Raw genomic sequence first — 26914 nt, 5'->3', positions numbered from 1 at the left:
AGGGAGAGCGACTTGTCAGGCTGACAAGTCGCCTGACAAGTCGCGCTAGTGTGAACCGGCTCTTATAGTTTACATAGCGTATACATTAAAAGTCCATATAAGTCCTTTAACAGTAGTTTTTTTTTTTGTGTTTGTTCATAGTTTTCCTACTGGGGACTCACAGATCCCCTGCTGATCGGAGTAGAGCTGGTGGATGACACATTCACATCTGTTCAGTTACTGCAGAGCAGACACAGACAGAGCCTGCTCTGCTCTATGGGCAGCCAGGAGTAATGGGACTCTGCTGATCATTTACACTTGATAACCCTCTAATCTGATCCACTTAAATGGAAGAGAACAGATCCCTTTTGAATTTTTTTTAGCAGACCAGATCTGACCGGGTGATTGGTGGGTGTAAACAGACACAACTCCGTTTACACCCACCTGTCCATGGGAATGTATGGACCTTCTGATCAAGACCACCTGAAAAACTGACCGGTGGACCTTATCTTATCGTGAAAGGGGCCCAAGTGTTTAGGAGGCTCCTTGTCAGTGTTGAACAGTAAAACATCTGACTAATAGATTAAATATTCATTATTTTGAGATCATAATAGTAATGAATTTCAACAAACACAAAATAAATTATAAGGAAAGCAATTAAATAATTTGTCTCCATTCGATTCCTTTGCTTGCGACTTCAGAGGGTTTTGTAAGTTCAATAATACGGGTCACACTCTGTAACGTTATGATTGACCAAAGCTAAAGTCGCAAGCAAGTCACATTGAGGTTGTAAGCAAGTGGCATCCAAGTTGCAAGCAGGTCACAATGCAAAGTCACACTGAAAACATAAGGAATAAATCCAAATCTTCCAAAATAATTTTAAAAATAGAAATCGGTTCAGAACTAGGAATATATGAAACAAATCTGAATATGAAAAACAAATTCCAAAAAGGAATCATTCTAACATAACTGATATGACGAAACAAAATGATTAACCTAACAAATAAATCTTAAACTAAATGAAACAAAATACATTTTATTTCGTCATGCACATCTCTGCAATCCAATACAGAGTCCAGGCTCAAGACACTCTGACAGAGTAAAAACTCACAATAGCAGAAAAAAATGGCAAATGATCAGAAGGCAAATGATTACAAACAGTTCAATTCTCAAAGCATTAACAGTCAGAAAGAAATAAAACAGACCTTAATCCAGGACATGAGCAAACTAACCTCTTGACCAAGCACAGGCTAAATGTCCAGCAGACTTTTTAACTGCTTCTGATTGAGGCAGATGTGCACTGTAGAGAACTCAGCTTCAGTGTTGAGTAAGGCTCTAGACCGATTGCTACATTGGAACAGTTCCCACTGGATTTAGTGTATAGTAAAAACCAAATTTAAAAATAGAGCGGAACAGACAAATTTTATGAATATTACTTACGCTGGGTCCTGCTGTCTTCCTGTCCATCTTTCATAAATGAATTTAAGAGCCTGGCTTAGAGAGATGGTTAACATCGCTCTATCAATCCCAGCTCACGAATCTTGGGGAAATGCTAGCAATTTATCTGAACACATTTTTGCAAAGTAACTGTACTTTTTGTTATTTACATGTACTTCATTGTTGACCTCCTAGATTTGTAACAAGAACATTTCCTTCTTATTCAGGTATTATACCAGAACAATTTACCAGTTCCAGTTCCAGGATGCTCTTTGTAAGGCCGCCGGTCACACTGGTCCTCTTCATTCCTGTGACATCACTAACTCCACAGCAGCAGGCAATAAACTAAAGTGAGTGAAATATGAGTGATTCTTTTCTTTTTTCACTATGTTTTGAAAATTACGGGGTTTATATTAAGCCTTTCCTTACCATTGTATTAACTCCAAAAAACTCCTGCAGGTCTATGTTAGAACTTGGGAATTCAAAACCTTGGACTGAAGCCCTGGAGAGCATAACAGGGGAGCTTAAGATGAATGCCGCACCTTTACTGAGTTACTTCCAACCTTTACATGAATGGCTAAAAATCAATAACAAAGCTGAAGGGAGGACACCTGGGTGGACTACAGAATGGGACCCATGTAAGCAGGATATTACTTTACTATTAATGACAGTCTCTAACTTTCTTTATACAGTATGTCTAGTAGCTTCTGAGCTCTACTAATGACGCAAGTGTGGTTTTCATCCTTCAGAGACATGTTTCTCTGTAAGCTCTCAAACCATAGACCACTTCATGCTATTTTATTATACGGCTTATACTCTAAATGGCTGTACAGTTACCCCTAACATCTTAAACTGAACCTTTCCTTTCACCGATTACATAAAGATATTAGCACCTTGTAGATGTGAATGGGTTGTGGAGTCCAGTACACTCCCTTTTGCACGAAAGAAACTGCATCTGAAAAAAAACTGCACTTTTGTTTATGCAAATGTTGACTTTGAAAAATCAACACCTAAATATCTAGGGACTTATTGTTCATATAAATGAACTTATTGTCTTGCTTGTGCAATGGTCACCTAACAGTAATATTAATTATTTTTTTTTTTTGTTTCAATGGACGGTTTTAAATAGAACCTGAATCCCGAAAATAATTCCCAATGGCGTGTCCCTACAATAGGAGAGATATTGTACTTACCTTTCTAGCTGTCCTTTTTCCTACCATCCGTCTATTCCTGTCCTGCAAACTTTACCAGGTTCTTCAGCATTCAACCCTTCTAGGAGAGTCAAATATCTGTGGTTCCTGCTGTCTGCTGTGGTTCCTTCCTGGGACCTAAACTTCAGCAGGGACAGGGGAATGCAGCAGGCAGAAGTGTAGATAAGCAACACCCCCAAAAGAGTCTGCCAACATGTACACCAGGTCTAGTACACAGAAATACCTGCAATGCTGCGGTCCTGTCTAAATTTAGGTACAATGAGGATCAGAGCAGAGGAAAACCCCTTACTGTGCACAGGGTGCCGCTCAGAACCTGAGCATTCAAGGTCTGCATAAGAGCAGTGCCATCTTAAGAGCATTAAAGGGCCCCGGGCAATGCAGTGCACTGGGGCCCCGCCTACACAATCATCCAGGAGAATAAAAATGCAAATGATCGATAAGGCGATATTTATTGGTACAGCAGTGCCAGGCTAATGACAGCTCCCAAGTTCGGTGGCTGGGTCCGGTGAACACGCACACGGACGGGAGTCAGACTCCACTGTCCTGTGTGCGCCTGTTCCTTAGGAGGCAGACAGGCATTCCTGCAGTTGTGGGCACCTCCTCCATGGCCCAAGTGGCCTGACAGTAGTGCAGGGCCAACAGGAGCTTGCCACCTGCTAAGTTTGGCGGCGGGATGCACACGGGATTTGGGAATAATGCCTGGCTGGGTCGCAACTGCCCAGCGTGACCATTCAGTAAGATGGCCCTGCATAAGAGAGGTATGTACCGGGTAGAGGACATTTCTGATAGAGGAAGATCTGTTCTTTTAGATGTGGGGGGTTGTCCTGGTGTAAGAATTGTGTATTGTTATGGTGTGATGGGAAATTGTGCTGGGGGGGGGGGGAGATTGTGTTGAAAAGAGATAAGTCATTGTTTGACACAGAGGAGGAAAGGAGGATTTGTGCTTGTGAGGAGGGCCTGATACTCACTGGAGATTAGTATTGGCTTTGACCCTTAGAGGGGGTTATTGTTGGCCTGGACTAATAATGGGGGTTATTGTCGGGCCAGAATCTTGTTGTGGGTTATTGCTAGCCCTGACACATGCTACAGAGCATCAACGCTGGCACTGACATGGCTATTGACTGCTATTGACACAAACAGTAGGCTTAATTTACTCCTGCAATCTCTTTAGTGCCTCTTCAGACCCTATTTTGTCTAAACCATAACAAAGCAAAGGGGGAAAAGCAGCATACTAAAAGCCATTAACCATGAAGCAACATCTACTTTATTGATCATGCCCACAAGCCCTCAAAGCATTTTTCTTCATAGTTTCCCTAGTGAAAAAAAGAATTACACACCTGGTGGCAGGGAATATAAGCATCTGAATCAGAATCAGAAATATTGAATGCAAAAGAGTATTTTAAAGGCTGCAGTACTGAAAAGGAGAGAAGATAGGAGACAGGGAGATGTGAGAATAAAACCCTATTTTAGTGGGGGTTTCTGACAGAAATAAAAACCTGAAAGAAATTAAAATTCTTGCCCATTCTAACTGAAACATAGGTTAGAATTTCATTTTAATTTTTACTGTACATATAATTACTTCATAGCTGGTAACCACGGTTGGAAACAGAGCATATTCCATAATTTTTAGTCATAGGAAAGGTCTGGAGAAGCGAATACATAATTTAAATATGCTGACCATATCAGCATATTAGTATCAGTAAGTTTAAAGCATGCAGTGAAATAATGTACACTGCCAAATGGAACTATACAGGCCATAGGAGTTGGTACAAACCTATCTCCATCAGGATCCTGAAATATAATGGATGTTTAGTCCTATGTATAGTCCACTTGTCAGGATGGAAAGCTATTCTTTCTTGTATATGTGTTTACCATATATACTACTGTTTGTGAAGGTAGTACAAATACAAAACTAACATTTAAATGTTTTCTGTGCTTTCCAGTTTCAGCGGATTCACTCAAAGTAAGGATTAGTCTGAAAGCTGGACTAGGAGGAAATGCGGTAAGGGTAGAGCTCATCTTGTTTTATCAGTTAAAAAATATCTGAAGAATGTCAACTTAATTTTCCATTTATCTTGCATCTATTTACAAATAAATGTATTATGAAGGCATAAAGTGAACCTGCACTAGGCAAATTTGCAGGGTAACTTTATAGAAGGCACCAAAAACGTTTTCCGATCTGCCATTAGAAAATTCCTGTAATAGTTTAGCGCTTATGAAAGTGGAAGCTTGGTGATTGGCTAGTAAGGCATCATGTGCTGCATTATGTGGTGGGGTGAATGTCATATGTTCCCCCATACTTGGAAGTATCAGGAATTAAGGGGGGATCTGGCAGCAGCAGGGAATTGCAGAAAAGGTGAGTAAAGATCACTTATGATGCCTCTCATAAAGCGAACTTGTTATTTTGCCTAGCATGGGTGAAGAACAGGTTACATTTAAATAAAAAGAAAAAGACATAGCACAACAGATGGAAGTGTAAAGTTTAAATTAAAGTGGATGTAAACCCTCACATATACCCAGTGAACAGCCCCAGATGATACCCAGAGATGAAACAAATCTCCCTACATAAGTTTTACTTGCATATCTGCTGTCTCCAGCTTGCTATATTCTTTAGAAAGTGCACATCGTGTTAGAATTGTTCTCTTCCTGTTCAGCACTGGGAGTGTAGTCTTGGCATACACTGTGTGATAGCTGATTGGAGGAAAGGCACACACCCCCCACTCCACATAGGCAGAGGAATGAAGGAATGTGCTGTGAATAAACCAGCTCTCTGCTAATCTATTTATAGCACCCACTCTGACACAAAAATCAGCCTGGTTTTATGTCAGTTGATGGAGAACTTGTCAGAAGTTATCATGAAGATAACATAAGAACAAAGCAGCAGTACCTAGGTCAAATTTTATGAATCAGGCTTACATCCACCTTTATAATACCTATATACATGCATATACATTTGTGTGAGTTCACAGTCTTAGATTTTTGTTTTGGCTTGGTCTAATCTATAAACAGGTTAGTTGTTTTGTTTTTGGTTTTGTCTAATGCAGCCTTTCTCGTCCATTTTCCATGGAAGAACATTCAGTTCCCGGAACCCCCCACAAAATTAATATATCTATAGCTCTCTGTGAATTATAGTGATTAGTAAATTAGGCATTGTATACATTAAAGACAAAGGGAATAGCTAGAGTATTTAGTGGCCAGAGCAGAAATGGTTTTAACACTCCTTTCTATACAAATATTTTTAGAAACAATTATGAACTGAAATAGGTGATACTAATGGCCAGAAAAATAAAGCACCCCTTTATATTGGTAGTCAGTGGAGAAATGTCCCCTTTAAAAGGGTCAGGGGAAAAGTGTTCCCTTACATTGGTGGTCAATGGCAGAGGAGCCCTCTTTACAATCAAGATTATCTGAGAAGTGCCACCTTACATTGGTAGTTAGGGGAATAAAAATAAATATGGTATAGGACTCCCCTTAGCATTGGAGGTTAGCTGAGAAATGTCCCCTTACTTTGATGGTCAGTTAGTAGTGTCCCCTTATATTGGTAATAAGTAGAAACAATTTAATGTTCCATTGGTGGGCAGTGGAAATTATGTTCCATATTTTTGGTGGTCAGTGTATAATGCTCCATTACTATAAGTGTTTATGAGAAGAATGCCACTTACCTTGATGTCAATTGGAAGAAATACCTCCTTACAGATATCTTAAAAGGTTACTAGTGTTAGTGCTTACAGTACATACACAAGAGAGGAGAGGAGAGGAGAGGAGAGGAGAGGAGAGAAAAGATTCTACTGCCCCTTGTCACTAGCTCTGCCAAGTGACATCAGTGCCAATATCATGCATGCTTCACCTAACACTGTGGAAAATCTAACCTGTGATGTCATATTTGGCTGCTTGCCATACGTGCCCATTGAAACTATGTCCAGACTCTTTTGGATAGATTGGATAGAGTCTCCCTCTCTCTTCATCCCAATATAAACAAAAATACACACACATATATATATATATATATATATATACAGTATACAAGGATGTGTGTAAAATATATATATATATATATATATATATATATATATATATATGTGTGTGTGTATACAGTGTATATATATATATGTGTGTGTGTATACAGTGTATATATATATATATATATATATATATATATATATATATATATATATATATATATATAAAGAGAAGTGTAGGTGCGCTTGATAAATCCTAAGTACTCACTTTGTAGTAATGAGAACCTATAGTGTACAATATTAAGTATTTACACAATATTGCAACAGAGGTGATAAAAAAACAACAAAAAATGTAACATAAGTATAAGCGCCGGTTCACACTACCGCGACGCTACTTCCCGGGGCGACCTCCGAGATCGCGGTGCGAGCAGTGCGCCGCGACCTCGGAGCGGCCGCCACGGACTTCATAACATTGAAGTCTATGGCGGTCGCCTCCTGGTCGCCCCAAAGAAGCTCCGGACCCTTTTTCTAGGTCGGAGCGACTTGTGTCGCTCCTATTAGAACGGGTCCGCAGCTTCCCTATGGGAGGCAACCTGCGGCGACTTGTGAGGCGACCAGGTCGCCTCACAGGTCGCCCTAGTGTGAACCGAGGCTAACATGTGAGAATCAAAACATATTCCCTGTGAAAAAAAACAAGTCCTAAATAAAGTCCAGAAACTTGTGCAAGTAAGATTCTTGATATATAAAGTGTTGATTAACCAAGGTGCAGAATGGAGAACACTGATCCACCACAGAACCACATGTGGAAGAGGAAAAGGGTACCCTTACCGACTGGCAAATAAACATGCACTTGAAATGGAATGATAACCCGTTGAACACAAGAAAAATGTCATTGGCTTTTTGGGATCCAGTGGCCTAACCTGTATTGTCTTATGCACTTGCAGTATTTGTCATTTGTTTATACGCTTTTGTGATATGAATCTCTTTTTATGTCTTTATAAATAAATATTATATTTTTTATATCAGTGGTGTATTTATTTTCATCAGGATCTAAACCCACTCTTAGCCTCCAAAGTCCCATTGCCTTGTGAGAGACTGTTGAGACCCCAGGTTGCTGTGGGATCCTCTCATCCCTCTCTCTTTATCTTTACACAAGAAAAATGATCTTCCAACTGACCAATCCTTCACCACATGAAAAAGTAAGTATGGACTCTTACCGGATGACAAATTATATATGATCAAAGAAAGGATTTGGGAGTGGATATCTGGATTCCCTGCTGCCCAACGTGGGTGTTCCTTAAGCAATCTTGCCCTTGTTCCTTATCAATAGGAAAGCTCAATTTCTCTGTATGGTCACCTCCAAAGATAGCCACAAAATAGCATCCTGCTTTGTTTCCAAGACAGCTGGAGCCGGATCGCAGCACAGCGCGCCCCCCCCCCCCCCCCGGCCGGAGATGTGCCGGAGAAGTTGTAGGCAACTGAAAGAACGGTCTTTCAGATATCCACTCCCACCGGCACAGATATCCACTCCCAAATCCTTTCTTTGATCATATATCATTTGTCATCCGGTAAGAGTCCATACTTACTTTTTCATGTGGTGAAGGATTGGTCAGTTGGAAGATCATTTTTCTTGTGTTCAACGGGTTATCATTCCATTTCAATTGGAGTGGATATCTGCGCCGGTGGGAGTGGATATCTAAAAGACCGTTCTTTCAGTTCCCTACAACTTCTCCAGGCGGCTCCATTTGTCTTGGAACCAAAGCAGGATGCTATTTTGTGGCTATCTTTGGAGGTGACCATACAGAGAAATTGAGCTTTCCTATTGATAAGGAACAAGGGCAAGATTGCTTAAGGAACACCCACGTTGGACAGCAGGGAATCCAGATATCTACTCCCAAATCCTTTCTTTGATCATATATCATACTTAGAGTCCATACTTACTTTTTCATGTGGTGAAGGATTGGTCAGTTGGAAGATCATTTTTCTTGTGTTCAACGAGTTATCATTCCATTTCAAAGTGCATGTTTATTTGCCAGTCGGTAAGGGTACCCTTTTCCTCTTCCACATGTGGTTCTGTGGTGGATTAGTGTTCTCCATTCTGCACCTTGGTTAATCAAGAATCTTACTTGCACAAGTTTCTGGACTTTATTTAGGACTTGTTTTTTTTCACAGAGAATATGTTTTGATTCTCACATGTTAGCCCCCATTCACACTGGGGCGACGCTACTTCGCACCGCGACCTCCGAGGTCGCGGTGCGAGCAGCGCGCCGCTACCTCGGAGCGGCCGCCACGGACTTCGTAACATTGAAGTCTATGGCGGTCGCCTCCTGGTCGCCCCAAAGAAGCTCCGGACCCTTTTTCTGAGTCGGAGCGACTTGTGTCACTCCTATCAGAACGGGTCCGCAGCTTCCCTATGGGAGGCGACCTGCGGCGACCTGTGAGGCGACCAGGTCGCCTCACAGGTCGCCCCAGTGTGAACGGGGGCTTATACTTATGTTACATTTTTTTGTATCACCTGTGTTGCAATATTGTGTAAATACTTAATATAGTATACACTAGGTTCTCACTACCTACAAAGCGAGTACTTAGGATTTATCAAGCGCACCTACACTTCTCTTTTCATTCATTTCACTCCACCTAGGTTGGAGTTTTGCTTGCGCACCTTTTTCTTTTTATCAATATATATATATATATATATATATATATATATATATATATAAACACAGTATCTCACAGAAATGAGTACACCCCTCACATTTTTGTAAATGGTTTATTATATCTTTTCATGTAACAATACTGAAGAAATGACACTTTGCTACAATGTAAAGTAGTGAGTGTACAGCTTGTATAACAGTGTAAATTTGCTGTCCCCTCAAAATAACTCAACACACAGCCATTAATGTCTAAACCGCTGGCAACAAAAGTGAGTACACCCCTAAGTGAAAATGCCCAAATTGGGCCCAATTAGCTATTTTCCCTCCACGGTGTCATGTGACTCATTAGTGTTACAAGGTCTCAGGTGTGAATGGGGCACAGGTGTGTTAAATTTGGTGCTATTGTTCTCACTCTCTCATACTGGTCACTGGAAGATCAACATGGCACCTCATGGTAAAGAACTCTTTAAGGATCTGAAAAAAAAAGAATTGTTGCTCTATATAAAAATGGCCTAGACTAGAAGAAGATTGACAAGACCCTGAAATTAAGTTGCAGTGCGGTGGCCAAGACCATACAGCGGTTTAACAGGACAGGTGCCACTCAGAACAGGCCTCGCCATGGTCGACCAAAGAAGTTGAGTGCACATGCTCAGCGTCATATCCAGAGGTTGTGTTTGGGAAATAGATGCATGAGTGCTGCCAGCATTGCTGCAGTGATTGAAGAGGTGGCTTGTCAGCCTGTCAGTGGTCAGACCATACACCGCACACTGCATCAAATTGGTCTGCATGGCTGTCATCCCAGAAGGAAGCCTCTTCTAAAGATGATGCACAAGAAAGCCTGCAAACAGTTTGCTGAAGACAATCAGACTAAGGACATGGATTACTGGAACCATCTAGCTAAAGAAGCTGAGGGTAAACATGACGGACTGGCCAAGCATGTCTCCAGACCTAAACCCTATTGAGCATCTGTGGGGCATCTTGGAACGGAAGGTGGAGGAGCGCAAGGTCTCTAACATCCACCAGCTCTGTGATGTTGTCATGGAGGAGTGGAAGAGAACTCCAGTGGCAACCTGTGAAGTTCTGGTGAACTCCATGCCCAAGAGGATAAGGCAGTGCTGGAAAATAATGGTGGCCACACAAAATATCGACACTTTGGGCCCAATTTGGACATGTTCACTTAAGTTTTTACTCACTTTTGTTGCCAGCGGTCTAGACATTAATGGCTGTGTGTTGAGTTATTTTGAGGGGACAGCAAATGTACACTGTTATACAAGCTGTACACTCACTACTTACTCACTACTCACTATAGCAAAGTGTCGTTTCTTCAGTGTAGTCACATGAAAAGATATAATAAAATACTTACAAAAATGTGAGGGGTTTGTTAGATACTGTGTATATATATATATATATATATATATATATGTGTGTGTGTGTGTGTGTGTGTGTTTATTTACTGATATTTCTAACATCAAATATTTTGTATATTAACAGTATACGTGGGACAACAGTGAATTGAATTTGTTCAAATCTACTATTGCATATGCCATGTCCAAATATTTTGATTCAGAGAAGCAAGAGAAGCAAGTATTTTCGTAAGTACCTGACAGAGCACAGCAATTCAAACCAGGACTAGTGAGACAAATTATAGGGTAGATTTACCATAAGATTCACAGTTCATAGATTTCCTCTTCCGCTGCTCAGATATTGTACATTGCAAATATAGAACATGGTCCCTACACACTTCTTATTTTTGCTTAGGTTTTTAGTGGAAAATTGACAACAAGTTCAATGACAAAAATATTATGCATGTTTGCAAAGCGAATGTTGCCCAAGATGCAATTGTCTTAAATACACAGAAAATGTGAATTTATCTTCAGATATTGTGTTGGAGAGTGCAAAGTTGCGATTCAAGTTGTATTCTTTTGGCCGTCATCATGGGATTAAATGCAAAACTTTTTTTTATAGTTTTGGATGGAGTGGAGAGGGTTTAGAACACCTGTCAGTTTTTATTGCTGTCTGTTTCCCCACTAAGGAGATTTTCCCTCTCTATTTGTCCTGCTTACCATTAATATTGAAAGTGAAAGTATAAGAACATCAGAAAATTTGGGTTGTCCCCAAAAAAGTAATAGAGGGGAAATCTTCCAACAGGGACACTAGTTCTGGTGATATTGGGGTCTACAATGAATTCCTTTAATTTGTAGGCATTTCCTCTAACTTCCTGTTTGGCTATGGGACAGGAAATGAAGATAAATCTCCCCAATGGGACACAGATGGTAAAAAAAATAATGACAGGGGTTATAACCCTCCCTTACCCTATGCAAAATGGAAAAAAGTTTTGCCTATAGTTCTACGTTAGGTTTTTCTGCAACCTCTTCTGGGCCCAGGTTTATCCTAAATCGTTATATTACGTTGATTGATGAGAAAAACCCGGCTTAACTGCATTTATGAAGTGGAGCACAGTTTATTTTAAAGTCAGTACAATGTGAAGTGTACTTGTTCTTTGTTTTATATTATATTCTAAGGCCTCATGCACACTGGATGTTTTTACAGCTGCTGTTTTTGGCGTCAGGCTTTTTTTTTCTACAGCCAGTAAACTCCCCAACATGTTATCCTATGTGTCTATGCACACATAGGCTGTTATCAGCAGTTTTTGGCAGGGGTGTCTTCTGGCTGGAAAAAAAACCCAGAACTAGTAGGTTTTGAGAGGATTTTTCCAGCTGTAAAAATGCTCTAACTCTGATAAAAACTGAAAAAAGCATAAACACGCCAAAAAATGCAGCTATTTGGCGTTTATCAGTGTTTTTGAGTCATAAGATTTGGGGGAGTATAGTTTTGCTAAAAAAAGCTAAAAAAAAACGACTGCTGGAAAAAACAGCTTTCGACTGGGGTTTTCATAACTTCCAGTGTGCATGAGACCTTAAGCTTATATTAACCACTTCTGGACCGGAAGATTTTCCCCCTTATGGACCAAGCCATTTTCTGCGATTCGGCACTGCGTTATTTTATCGGACAATTGCGCAGATGTACAATGCTGTACCCAAATAAAATTGATGTCCTTTTTTTCCCCACAAATAGAGCTTTCCTTTGGTGGTATTTGGTCACCTGTGCAATTTTTATTTTTTGTGCTATAAAGAAAAAAAAGAGCAGAAATTTTGAAAAAAAAAAAAAAAACAAACAAACAATATTTTTTACTTTCTGCTATGTAACATTCCCAATAAAAAAAAAAAATGTAAAAGTCAAATTTTTTCATAGTTTTAGACCAATTTGTATTCTGCTACATATTTTTGGTAAAAAAAAATTCCAATAAGCGTATTTTGATTGGTTTGCGCAAAAGTTATTAGGTCTACAAACTAGGGGAAAGATTTATGTCATTTTTGTTTATTTTTTTTTTTACTAGTGATGGTGGCAATCTGCGATTTTTAGCAGGATTGCGACATTGCGGCGGACAGATCGGACCCTTAACTGACATTTTTGACACTTTTGGGGGACCAGAGACATTACTACAGTAATCAAAAATACTGTAATAATGACACTCGCAGGGAAGGGGTTAACCCAGGGGCGATCAAAGGGTTAAGTGTTAGCCTAGGGGGTGTTTTCTAACTGTGGGGGGGGGCTTGTAATATTAACACAGAGACCTGTGTTTCTAAATAGCAGGAATACAGGGGCTCTGTGTTAATAGCAGAGAGAACAACGGTTTGCTATGTTTACAACAGCAGACTGCCGTTCTCTCCTCCCAGCGAGCAATCGCGGGGGCCCGGCGGCAATTGGGCAAGTCAGCGCAGGCGCACGCGTGCCCATCGCTCCCCCTGTACAGGTACGGCAATTCGTGGGAACCTGCTGCCATATAACTGCGGTGGCTGTTCGGAAAGTGTTTAATAATTATAATAATAATAATAATAATAATAATAATACAAAAAACTACTAAAAATACAAAATACTAATAAATACTAAAATACTACTAATAAAAATAATTTAGAAATAAATACACAGAAAACTGTCAGAAATCATTTTCTTAATGAAAAGCAACATGATCTGCTCTGCTCTAGTTATGAGTCTAATTCTAGTAAATTTATGGTGGCCAGGCATGCTTCGATAAATAGTCAATGTCCATCATCCATTCACAGTGTTCTGTGAATGAGAAAATTGCAAGTCCCAACAGCCCTGTCGGCTTGTAATTCTATGGAGGTATGAGTAGACAGCTACACAGACAGTCTGCAGGACTGTGGCATTATACCCACAATCTGCTGATCATGGGGGCAATGCTTTACAGGTCCCTAACAAAAAAAATAAAAAATAAATGCTAATTTTTTTGCATATTTTTTGTACACGTTTTTAAAAAATAATTTTAGGCCTAATGATTATGAAAGGACCCCAAAACTTTATATATTTCCTAGAGAATAGAACAGTAATAATTCCAATTTTTTTACTAGCTCTAGTGTTTTTTTTTATAATCTTTGGATAAAAAATACACTAGAGCTAGTTTTAAGGCACATAAACGCAATACTTTACTCAATTTATTTTAATAAAATATAAAGGAAGAAGCTGCAGGAAGTGAAAAGATATCCAATTGTTGAGCCTTAAAATTGCTTGTGCCCATGAAACAGAGACAAAATTTGGTGCCCAATATTTTCTATAGGCAAAGATTAGTCCCTATAGGTCATCAGTTTAGAGTTAACCATGAATAATGGGCCTAAATATATTGCTCTCACTCTGATGTGCATGGAAATATGTGACATGTTTTCTTGTGTAGGTGTCCTCCAACACATGCATTTACATTCATTTGTATGTGCGCGTATGTGGGGGGCTCAAAAAGTGTTTGGTGGGGAGTTTAAGTGCTTGGGTGTAACTTAAAAATGTTACACTTTTTTATATTTTCTTTCTACTAAAACAGTCCTCTATGTGATATATTCTTGGTGACAGGTTCTCTTTAATAAGACATCAGAGGACTAAAATGCACCTGATATCTCACCTGTGTGCCTTTTAGCTCTACTGTGGCGTAAAAGGACATTTTTTGAACTCCTGTCCAGCTCGTCCGGGAAACTCCAGGGTCTAGGTCACTCTGAGGGAGCTGATCTAGACCGATCCCCTAATTCTATCAGCTTCCCTCATTTCACCCTACCCGTGTCTATCCATTGGGCTCAAAATGCTTATCAACTCTCTGCATATGCAGAATCTGAAGCAGCTGGAAACTTCATTGAGCAATTCTTGGCCTCCGAGTTGGGCATTCCCTTAGTTGCCCTGACTATACCCCGCTCCGTGACCGCAGTAGATGGCTCCTTCTTGCCAATTGGCCCCATTTGGTTTCAAACCCCTCCTATTGCGTTACATATTGGGGTTTTGCATGGTAAGGAAACTTCTTTCCTAATTCTGCCTAAATCCTCCAGTCCCATCATTCTGGGCCTCCCATGGTTGCAGAAAAACTCACCGCATCTGGATTTGAACTCTGGACAAGTATTGGCTTTGTGGCCTCAGTGTCATGAATGATGTGTGTCCAAGGTACTACCGCCTCTTTCCGTCCCTCTGGCTGAAACCTCCACAGCTCCCATTTTGCCTTCCCAATACCAGTCCTTCCGTGATGTTTTTTGCAAAAAGTCAGCTGATCGCCTTCCTCCTCACAGAGACTATAGACAAAAAATGCAGCGCTCATAGAATAACATATGGTGTAAATGAATACATGAAAGTCCACTTCAAGCTGTCGAAATGAGTTGTATAGTCCACCGACAACACTCTTAACGTGTGACAATCCGTCTATGAAATAACAGGGACAGTGAAGACCTCCACCACACACAAAGTAGCCTGCTGGCCTCTTACCAGATGGGTATGACCACCGCTCTCACAATGGTCACACAACGCTTGTTGTTATAAAGCTTGATAATCGACCCTGAAAGCCTTCCAATAGGTGCTCCCAATTCAAATGTCGGATCCCAAAGTAGAAGTAGCTAGGCACAATCACTCCCAAAAGTTAAAAAACAGGGGGAAGACCATGGTGAAGTACGTTTTCACAGGTGTATGTTTATTGAAAGTAAAATGCACTCACCAGATACATCATCATAAAACAGCCTTGAATCAATAAAACCACTGTAGCAGTAAAGCACTTCCAGCTTGTGACATCGAATCGTGCTGAAGCTCCGCCTACATGTTTCGCAGGCAACTGCGTCATCAAGGGGGGGGGATCGGCATCGGGAGACGTCTTTTTAAGACGATGATTATTTTATTCAAGGCTGTTTTATGTTTTACGAGTAGAGAAGAGCCGATCTGCGGCTCTCCTGACGGGGGGGGGGGTCTGCACTGGTATTTAGAGCATTGATTATCAGTTCAGACTCTCGGGGGGGGGGGGGTTGCCACTAGAGCCAACAGAGATGCCCACCCATGCCCCCAGGGATGCCCACCCATGACCCCAGGGTTGCCCACCATGGCCACCAGGGATGGCAATGAGGGCTCAGGGAGCCCGCCAGTGCCCTCCCCATCAGTGCAGCCCGCCAGTTCCCTCCCCATCAGTGCTGCCCACCAGTGCCCATCATTGCCATCTATCAGTGCCGCCCACCAGTGCACATTATTGCCCACCAGTGCCACCTATCAGTGCCCATCAGTGCTGCCCATCAGTGGCGGCCAGTGCTGTCTATCAGTGCCACCTATCAGTGCCCATCAGTGCCACCTATCAGTGCCCATCAGTGCCGCCTATCAGTGCCCACCAATGCTGCTTATCAGTGGTACCTATCAGTGCCACATATCAGTGCCCATCAGTGCTGCATATCAGTGCCGCCTATCAGTGCCGCATTTTAGTGCCACCCCATCAGTGCCACCCCATCAGTGCCTCCTCATCAGTGCCTGTCAGTGCGGCCTCATCAGTGCAGGAAAAAACGTATCTATTTACAAAATTTTATAACATAAACAAAAAATATAGCAAAAAAGAAAAAGCCTTACGGTGATCAAATACCACCAAAAGAAAGCTCTGTGGGGGAAAAAAATGACATACATTTGGTTTAGGTACAGTGTTGCATGACCGCGCAATTGTCATTCAAAATGCAACAGCGCTAAAAGCTATAAATTGGCCTGGGCAGGAAGGGGGAAAAGTGCCCGGTATTAAAGTGGTTAATTTACAGCTTGGTTTTGGAGAGCATTGGCCAGCTCCTTTGGGATTAAATTGGATTTTTCCTCTGCCCTTCATCCCCAGACCAATGGGCAAACAGAACGTGTCAATCAAAATGTAGAACATTATCTCAGTGCCTTCATCTCAGCCTACCAAGATGACTGGGTGGACCTTTTGCCTTGGGCAGAGTTTGCCTTAAACTACCACTCCAATGCCCTTCTTCACTGTTTACGGGCAGCATCCGTCCGTTCCCTTTTCTGTTCCAATTTCTTCTCTCGTACCAGCATCAGCTGAAACTCAAAGGGCCTTCAACTCCATCTGGAAAGAAGTTTCTAAGAATCTTCATCTGGCTGCTTCCAGGCATAAAACGGCAGCAGATCGTCATCGTCATCTTGGTCCTAAGTTCCTATCTGGCGATAGAGTTTGGCGCTCTACCAAGTACATCTGACTCCAGGTGCCCCCAATTAAATTTGCCCCTCGCTTTATTGGTCCCTTTCCAATTCTCCATCAGATCAATCCAGTTGCTTTCAAGCCCTGCCTGCCCTCTTATCTCAGGATCCCCAATGCCTTCCATGTCTTCCTGCTCAGGCTACAGATCCTCAATCGCTTCTCTTGCCCTTCTTCTCACCTGAGAGGGATTAAAGAAATATTGGAATCCAAATACTCCCGAAGGGAAGTTACTCTATCTTATTGATTGGAAGGGCTATGGCCCGGAGCACAGGTGTTGGATTCCTACTGCAGATGTCTCAGCCCCACACTTGGTGACCAATTTTCATCGGAAATTTCCCTCCAAGCCAGCCCCTAGACATGCAGAGCTGATCTGTGTCTTACTGTTTGCCTTTTTCTGCTGTAGGTCTGCTGGCACCTGTGGTTCCACAAGCTTGTGCTCTGCTCTTGCTGCACTGACTTAGCAGCTATGGGTGTCACCCGCTTCACCTGGTAGTTAATATACCTTCCTGCTACTTCCTGTCCAGCCTCCCAATGTGTCTTCCTATTTAAATCCCACTCAGACCAGTTTTTGGTTGCTTGAGCAACACTTGTTCCTGAGCCCCTTCCGTGCTATCTTTCCTATCTGACTTCTCGTGGATTGATGTACCGCCTGATTAGGTTTGTCTACTGCCTGCCCAGACTTTGGCTCGTTATCCAGCTCTCTGTTTGCTCCACCCATCCATCAGTGCCTGCACTTTGTCTTTGGGAACTTTCCCCATGAGCAGGGTGAACCTGGGGGTCGTGACCTGGGGTCAGCACGCAGCCAAGTCCAAACTCCCGTGACTACCGAGCGCCGCTCTGTGTGCCCCCCCCTTATATGATGGTCCCTGGCAGAAAACCAGCTGGCCTTTAGATTTCACACCCTGGGGATCCCATGTCACCTGCTTGCCTGTGGGCTCACACCCATAGAATTGTGAAAGTTTCTTTGGAATGGATCTTCCAGAGCTTAGGGCAGGAGATTGAAATCAAGCAGCCTGAATATTTATCAGGTTATGGCCAATCCCTGGAGGGGAAGTGTCCGGAAGGGGACTGGAATATAGATATAGTCTGAGATCCTAGAGGTACCAGGACCAAAGGCCCAAATTAAATTTGAACAGAACTGGCTACAGAACCACACCACAAGGGATCCGGTCTTGAGAGGGTCCATCCCACCCAGTGGGTTGTGTCTGGAGGAAGCTGGGAAGAGGCAGCTGCCCTGGGGCTGTGTGAGTAGTGATCTTAAATTGTAAGTTCACCTTTACAGAAAATCTGTAAGGTGAACTTACACTGGAAAACCTTCCCCTTCGCCCCCCCCCCCCCCCCTGGTCCTGCTGACCTGGAGTCCCACGATCACCCGCTGGGAGACATCAGGTCAGCGTTTTACGAGTCTGAGGATTTGAAATCCCTGCGGCTTTCTCTCCTCTTCTCCAGGGCTGACAGGGAGGGCGAGGTGGCTTCTGGTTGGTCATGTGATGGCGCTGACCAATTAGAATGCCTCCTATCTGTACATGCAGAGAGGTACGCTTAGAAGATTAAGCCACGGAGATTTCAAATCCCTGGACCAGTAAAGCGGAAACACAATGTCTCACAGCGGGTTATCATGGGACTCCAGGTCAGCGGGACCAGGAGGAGAGGAAGGGGGTCCAGTGTAAGTTCACCTTACGGATTTTCTGTAAAGGTGAACTTACCCTTTAAGTTGACCCCTGAGATTGTGTGCTGGGTGCTGCACTGGGTACCGATATTTTCACACTGGCGCAGAGTAACCAGATGCCCAAAGACTTGGCCATTGGACTGTTTACTATTAGCCATTACTGCTAGGAGGACTGTCCTCTATCTACTGCTGGCACTGCATCTCCTGTGCCATGCCTGTTCCTACTGTGCCTTGCCTGTACCTACTGTGCCATGCCTATACCATGACCTGTGCCATGCCTATACAATCACCTGTGCCATGCCTATATCATCTCCTATACCATGACCTGTGCCATGCCTTTACTATGACCTGTGGCATGGCTATACCATCACCTGTACCATGCCTGTACCATGACCTGTGCCATGCCTATACCATTACCTGTGCAATGCCTATACTATCTCCTGTGCCATGCCTGTACCATCTCCTGTGCCATGACCTGTGCCATGCCTGTACCATGACCTGTGCCATGCCTGTACCATGACCTGTGTCATCTCCTGTACCATACCTGAATCATCTCCTGTACCATGCCCACAGCCCCTGTTTTGTGTCTCGCGGTGGTCCAGTTGGGTCCGGTAGCTGCTGCATTTCCCACCCTAGGCTTATACTCGAGTCAATACATTTTCCCACTTTTTTGTGGTAAAATTAGGGGCCTCGACTTATATTCGGGTCGGCTTATACTCAAGTATATACGGTAATAGGCTTACTAGGATAGACAAAGAGTAACTGAAATGATGCTCTCCTGGAGAAATAATGCTGCACCAGGCCTACTCCAATGATTTTTATGTGACCAAAAGCCTAGGCATTTAGTCATCTGATCTCTTCTGAAGTGGAGGATTCTAGTGTTCAGACTACCAAACTCCTCTCTTCAGCAGAAATCATTTGACGAAATGCCGGGAAAAGTAAACATTTCAAACCTTCCATTATTTTTTATCTAGCCATTCCTGCAAGATGTTTAGGAAAACTTTTTGTATTAAATTTAAGCAGTACCTCAAACACCGTTTGGATTAGTTTGGATTATGAAGAAAATGAATAGGTAAATAAATAAAAGGTAACTTTTTATCTAGAATGTCAGTTATTCACTATGCATCTCATATATATTTTTTCCTCTTGCAGAAATGAAGATGTACACATTTTCAATGAAACTAAAAGAATCTCATTCTTCTTCTACGTAACAATGCCGGGTAAACTTGGAGATATAGTGCCATTATCAGACGTTGAAGCTGCTGTTCGGTAAAGCCATTTTTACTAATGAATCAATGTTCCTAGTCCTACCTTCACCTTCCCGCTATAGCAGTTGCACAGTGTGGCTTAAAATAGCTGTCCAATATGCACCAAAATAGATCTGGTACACTCTGTATTAAGCTGCTCAGACACATCCTTGCTCTTCCTCTGCAATACAATTCTGTGTGAGGACACTTTGTAATGAGTAGTGTGGCCATTACTCTTTGCTGCCAGCACAGTGCACCAGAGTGGAAGGATATTTCCAAAATAAGTTAGGAACTATAATATGATATAGGACAGTGATGGCGAACCCAAGGTGTTTTGGAACTACATTTCTATGATGCTCAACTATACTGCAGAGTGCATGAGCATCATGGGAGATGTAGTTCCAAAACATCTGGGGTGCCAAGGCACGCCATCACTGATATAGGACTATAAAGGGAAAAAAAGGCATGGGACTTCAGTTGAAATGTATTAATTACAAGGTTCTCTTTCTCCAGGCAAACTTTTGTGCTGGAGAACCCTGTTTGCCCTTCTGAAGCATATGTACACTCATGCACTTCCTCATTGTAGGAGAACTACTGCCATGTAACTGTAGGGAAGTCATGGATTATTTTCCCTAAACATCTAAGCAGTTCTGGGATAAGGTCCGCTGGCAACAAGGTGAAGGTATCAATCTTAGTTTGCTACTTTATACATCTAAAAGCACAATGGCCAGTGCAACATATAGAAATGGCAATTTTTTCCAATTATCAGTTTAATCATCGGGGCTCTGCTCAGAAGCTGTCAGAGATCCTAAAACAGAGGGTGACTGTCACACTTAGAGGGGCTACACTGATTACAGTAAGGCTCGTTATGTGTAATCTTTTTATTTTTTTTATTTTGGATAGAGTAAGGGAGAGTTATAGCCTCTTCAGTTTTTTTTTGGCTACTTGTGTCCTAGTGGGGGATTTCCCTTCACTTCCTGTCCGGTAGCCAAAACAGGAAGCGAGAGGAATTCCCTCCAAAGTGTGGGAATCCCGATGTGCCACCAGAACTAGTGTCCCCATGGGATGGTTTACCCTCTATTAATGTTCTGATGTCAACCATAATTTGGGATTTTCTTTTACTTTCACTTTCAGTATAACCGTAAACAGGCTGAATCTCCCTAAAGGGGACACAGACAGCAATAAAAATTGAAAACTTTAAGTAGTCAATAACTGTTTTGCTTCATTCTACTGTCAAAGGCTTTTTATGGTGTTTGTCTGTCATGCTTATATGTTTTACATAAGATACTCATTATCTTACTGTACTTCAATTGCAGCTTGTCCAGAGGTCGAATCAACAGTGCATTCTATCTAGATGACTACTCACTTGAGTTTCTGGGGATTCCCCCTACAGTGCCACCAGCCACTGAAAAATCCTTTGAAATCTGGCTGGTAGTGTTTGGTGTTGTGGCTGGACTGCTAGTTATAGCTTTGGTTGTCCTACTTTTCCTTGGCTATAAAGATAAGAAGAAGTAAGTTCTTAATTCATTCACAACCCCAGATTCATCAAAACTGTTGTGCTACCTCAAAGCAACACTTGCTGTAATTTTTAACATAGACTGACATTTATCGTGTTATTAGGTGAGCTATGGTAATGAATGTGCACTGAATTCAGTTCCAGCATCACAAGCATGTGCGGATCGAACAAAGATTTGCAAACACTGTAATTTCCTAGGTGTCCACAGTTAAAAAGTTTTCCTGAAACAAAAAAAAAATGAAAAAAAGAATCGGCTGCACCTAGTTAATCACTGAGAGCCCCTGCTTATGTATGCGTTCATTTACAGCATGTATTTCATTGTATTGCCCATTAATTTTCAACATGCATACGCTATACAAAAAATACACCTGCCTTTTTTTTTTTTTTTGCAGCGCAATCCAAGCCAACAAATGTATCCCTTATTAAATATGTGTTGCACTGATGGCTAGGAGCATTTGTTTTATTTGTGCATGAGCCCTGGCATGTTATTCAAAATGAATAGCCATGAAATGTGTACCTGGTGGGCGGGGTGAAACATCAGGGGGCATGGCTGAGACAGTGCTGGCTGAGGCCACGCAATCTAACACACTTCATTGACACTGGATCAATCTGAGCCGCATTTTATATTACACAATGAAATTCACATACACATCATGCTGTGATGCTGCACAGCAATGTGCATTATAACACACGTAAACATGCACATGAATGCGTGAATGCATTAGTATGATGGGGTCCCCTGCATGAATGTGGCTGCAAATTTTCTGATGGATCAGTTACTTGAAATGCAACTCCAGTTTTTCTGAAAAGAAAATCCTTACTAGGTGAACTAGTAAAAGGATTTTAGCAATTTTTTTTCAAATTCTTAAACTGATTTAAGAATGGGAGGGTCAAACTTTATTATTTACACCTGATGCTGTTTCAGAGTTGTAAAGAGTCTGCTTTTCTTTAGAAGTGATAAACCCAAGAAAATGTCACCAAAAGTGAAACTCCAATTGCAAGGGATGCCTGTGCAGACTTCTGAATGAAGCAGTGAGCCAGTCTCCCAACCTCCTAACGGAATTTGGTTTTTCTTGAAGGCGAGGGGATAAACTTTTGTAATGCTTGACAGTATTTTGCTAACTTTGCTTGGTGTGGCTGTGCAATTACTAAGTCTGCGATCTACAAGCAACCCATTACTTTTTCCATTACTGGTTCTCCTTGGAGAGCCCCTTCTAATGTGTAATTTGCATGTGTATTTTTTTGCACCATACTTGCCCAACCCCCTATTTTACAGTCCTCCTCTTTGGTATCTTCATAATTTGGTATCATCCGCAAAACACTGAAATTCAGCTCTTAATTACAGCTTCTATATAATTAATAACCGCATAGTACAGCATTGGCCACAAGACTGAACTCTAGGGCACTCCACTCACAACTTTAGACTATTCAGAGTCATGTATCACTACTCTCTGGTCCCATTCATGTAACCAGTTTCCTATCCATGTACACACAGACCTTGTTTTATAGATTAAACAAGGTACACTATCAAATGCTTTAGAAAAATCTAGATAAGCTATGTCCACTGGTATCAGGTACCTCATGCTGAAGGCCAATGGAGAGAGGGCTTCCCTTGCGGCTAAGTTCCGGATTCCCCTGGAGGTGAGACAGGAGGAGTTTGGCAGAAAGCAGCACAGGTCATCTGCGAAGTTGCTAGCAGAAGGACTCTAGGGTACTGCTGATGTATTGAGCAGAGACTGCAGGCAGATGGTGCCTGTGAGATGTGACAGGTCTGTGCAATCACTGAGATAGCAAGATAGTCAATAGAAGCCAGGATCAGAAGCCAGATGGGTGACAGAGCCGACAAAGTCAGGTGGGAAGCCAAGATCAAACACGAGAAACAGGCAGAGGGTATCCAAAAGACAAGCTGAGGTTGAGGACTAGAGGCAGCCAGGAGACAGGTCAGGAAAAAGGCAGGTTGGTAACTAAGGATCAAAGGAGCAAGAAATACAGGAACACAGGTAACAAGCTGAAGATCAATCACCAACTTCAGCCAAGGACTGGCTTCCTTATAAAGGCCCCTGGGCGCCAATGACCATTGGATTCATAAAATGATAACAGGTTGGTCAGACGAGAACGGTCTTTCATAAATCAATGCTGGTTGTCACTTAAACTCCATACATGCGGGCCAAATGCCGCCTGACATCAGCCAGTTAAAAAAAAAAAACGACCAACATTCAGCCGTTTGTCCAGCTTCTGTCTGACGAGCATGCTGAAAACCAGCAACCGACCAACTCCAGATCAGCGCTCTCTAACAATGGCGGTGAGCGCTGTTCGGAGTGACGCGGGGCCGAGCCCTTGTAATAACACAACAGCTCAGCGGGGGAGATCGCTGTACTAACAGTGGATCATTAGTACAGCGGCTTCGACTGGAGCTGACAGTTTTTTTTCCTTCAACCCCGCTGGGTTGAAAAGAAAAAATCTGATAGTGTGTACCAGGCTTTATGCTACCTTTATTACAGACACGTTTCTGTATAGACTCTGTAACCATTCCCTCAAATACTTTGCAAACTATTGATTATACTTTTATTTACTTTTCATTTACGTTAAGTTTTGCTATTCTCTGCTGATATATTTTTTTATCTGAAGGCAAAAAAAACCTAAGAAAGAAGAGTCTGACGACCAAGACAGAGTTTCTGAAATTCTAGTGGCAACAACATTGGAGAAAGATGCTTCGATTCCAGTCAACCATTATGAAGATGTTGGGAATCAAAATAAAGCCTATGAAGATGTAGAAGAGCCACAAACAGCTTTTTAAGCTATGCAGAATCCTGGAAGTTGTTCATATATTACGGCTGTGAGTTATCATCATCTTTACATTAGGAACTAAGAACTGAAAATGTCCTAAATGAGAACTTAAACTGGAGTGTTTCCCAAGTCAAAAGAACTGAACAATACCAAGAGGCACGTTGTGACTGACGTTTCCCTTCGTCCATCACCTATGCACTTATAGTATTAAGTAATAAGCATCACAGCATATAGAACCATCTGTATTTTTCCTAGCAACCAATTAACTTTTCTCTTTCATCTTTCAACCTGCTGCAACAAAAAAGAAATAGATGAGCTAACTGGTGCCTTGGAGGTAAATACTGTTCTTCAACTAGACGCTTTATGGGATTTGCCTTAAATCTGTTGCTCAGTAAATGTTGCAAAAAGAGACAAACTTCACTCCATAGAAAAGATTATAAACCCCCCTGTTACTTGTGTCTTTCCGTTATACTCAATCACCAATTGTGATAGCTTTTTTTTGCAGAATTCATATTGATTTGCACATTTCCAGTTCCAAGTGAATATCAAGGGGGCTGCTTTCTAAAATAAAGTAAGGTGAAGTGAACCTGTGCTTACTTCAAACACCTAATCATATAGCGGAAATTAATATGTTCTAGATTCCTTTAACATGGTTTGCTTTTTGATGTAAAGAAAGTTTTTTTTCTATCTATCGGGCTTATTCAGACCTTGGCACCCTGGTGCATTGCATTAACAACCATAGACATAGTGGTTGTGGGACTTTATAGGCACTTCAAACACATAACAGATAGACATTGATAAAAACAAATATTTATTATGAATAGAGTTGAGCGGACACCTGGATGTCCGTGTTCGGCGGGTTCGGCCGAACTTGAAAAAAAAATCCGGGTCCGTGTCCCGGACTTTTTCCGAACTTTACCCGGACACCGAACCCCATTGAAGTAAATGGGGACCCGAACTTTCAGGCACTAAAATGTTTTTAAAACACCAATGGAAAGGGCTAGAGTGCTGCAAATGGCAGCAAAATGTAGTTAAGAGCATGGCAAGTGCTCTTAAAAAAATCCCCTTTAAATTTGTAATTTTTAAATAGCAGATTAGAACAGCAATCTGTAGTAAAATATAGCTGAACGTTGCACACAACAGACTGATAAAAATAGATTTTTTTTCTCCCTCCTCCTCCTCAGTGGGGTCAAGTGAGGGCAAAAAGATCGTTCACTGCACCACCCCCCACACAGCAAAATCGATGTAGACTGTCCCTGCCTAATCTCTCCAGCCTGTCCCTAAAATGCTCAAAAAGATCGTTCACTGCACCACCCCCCACACAGCAAAATCGATGTAGACTGTCCCTGCCTAATCTCTCCAGCCTGTCCCTAAAATGCTCAAATAACTGTCCCTGCCTACACTCCGACCTGTCTCTGCATTCTTTTCGGGCACAATTTTTCACTGTCTGTCCCTAATCAGCAGCAGCCAGCACGTATGATGTGTGCTCTCTCCCTAAACTACAGCAGAATGACGCGCCGCGCTGTGGCTCTCGAACTTATAAAGACATGGGTCACATGCTTCAGATGGCCAATCACAGCTACTAATACATTAGTAGGCATGGCTGTGATAGCGCACATCAGTTAAACGCTTGTTGATTGGCTGTTGAAAGCAAGCCATTAAAAGCACGCCATTACATACAAAACAGGAAATACAATTAACGAACACGGATTTTAAACCCGAACATACAGTAAAGTTTTTGGGTCCGTGTTCGGGTAACTAAAATCCAATTATTCGGTACAAACCCGAATAATACAGTCCATGTTCGCTCAACACTAATTATGAATCATCAGGATTCTGCTGCACATCTTTATGGAGGACACATCATTTTAGCTGTGCTGTCCAAAGCTAGCCCATACTCATATTACTACTCAATGTGAGGTCTGCCATTCCATAATGGGTCCATACAGTAGGTGCAGGACCCTGTTTGCCAGGGCTCAGTGCCCCCTGGTGTTTCCAGGTTGAGTGTAGCACTTTTAGGATGCTCCTTTTTATGATTGGCTCTTCCATCCAGTACAACATATGTTACCTCTAAAGTTGGGCGGAAAGGCAGAAAGTTCTGAGACTCTGTTTTTAAACAAAACATAGAATGGTATTTGATACACCAATGAACGACTACAAGGTTACCTCTTATACCTCTGATGAAGGAGCCATATAGTCTCTAAAATGGCTTGGGTGGAGGATACCAGAGTGTATCATCTTCATATCAATTGGTGTGTTTTCAGTTGTCCATATCATGTATATTTCATGTTTCTTGTCTTTTACCAATGATTCATAAAAAATATCTGTTTTCATCAATTTATCTGTTTTGTGTTTGAAGTGACTATAAAGTCCACAACTGGGGAACCTCTATGTCTATATTCGTATCTAGCAATGTGGCACACTCTGGAGTCTAACCACCAATACCCCCATATTGCATTAAGAACCTGCATTTTTTTACACCTTAAAGAAAAAGCTTGCACTACACCAAAGAAAATTAAAAAACAGGCTTGCACCATTTTTCTAAAAAATGGGTGCAGCACTAAAAAGAAACCACAGGAACACAGGTAACAAGCTGAAGATCAATCACCAACTTCAGCCAAAGACTGGCTTCCTTATAAAGGCCCCTGGCAATGCGAAACAATAATAATGCATTATTGTGTGTTGTGGTGCCCTGCAACGCATGCGTGTTGGAGCTGCATTGTCTTAGTATGTTGGGCTACCATTCCTGCATCAGGAAGCATGCGATTTGTTTGTTTTTGCATCTATTCCTGTGCATTGCCAGCCAATTCTAAATGAACGCAATGCACATTAACATGTCATTTCATGTGCATTTGTTAGAGCAACATACAGAAGGGTGAAGTGTGTATGGACCATAAATCCCCCCCTTTATTTGA

General features: G+C 41.9%; 1 protein-coding gene across 1 annotated transcript in view; it reads left to right on the top strand.

Moving 5' to 3' along the window:
• Nucleotides 1-24182, top strand: part of ACE2 (angiotensin converting enzyme 2) — a 104892-nt gene extending 80710 nt beyond the window's left edge. The window contains exons 12-18 of the mRNA XM_082248483.1: nt 1644-1766; nt 1876-2054; nt 4571-4629; nt 10732-10832; nt 19602-19718; nt 21013-21207; nt 23841-24182. Of these exons, the coding sequence (XP_082104609.1) occupies nt 1644-1766; nt 1876-2054; nt 4571-4629; nt 10732-10832; nt 19602-19718; nt 21013-21207; nt 23841-24009 (943 nt within the window). The 3' untranslated portion in view covers nt 24010-24182. The remainder of the gene's footprint in view (nt 1-1643; nt 1767-1875; nt 2055-4570; nt 4630-10731; nt 10833-19601; nt 19719-21012; nt 21208-23840) is intronic.
• The last annotated feature ends 2732 nt before the right edge of the window (nt 24183-26914 follow it).

The sequence above is a fragment of the Pelophylax lessonae genome (assembly GCF_965119305.1).
Source record: "Pelophylax lessonae genome assembly, chromosome: 2".
In the NCBI taxonomy this organism is placed as follows: Eukaryota; Metazoa; Chordata; class Amphibia; order Anura; family Ranidae; genus Pelophylax; species Pelophylax lessonae.
This window is presented reverse-complemented; position numbering and strand designations above follow the sequence as displayed.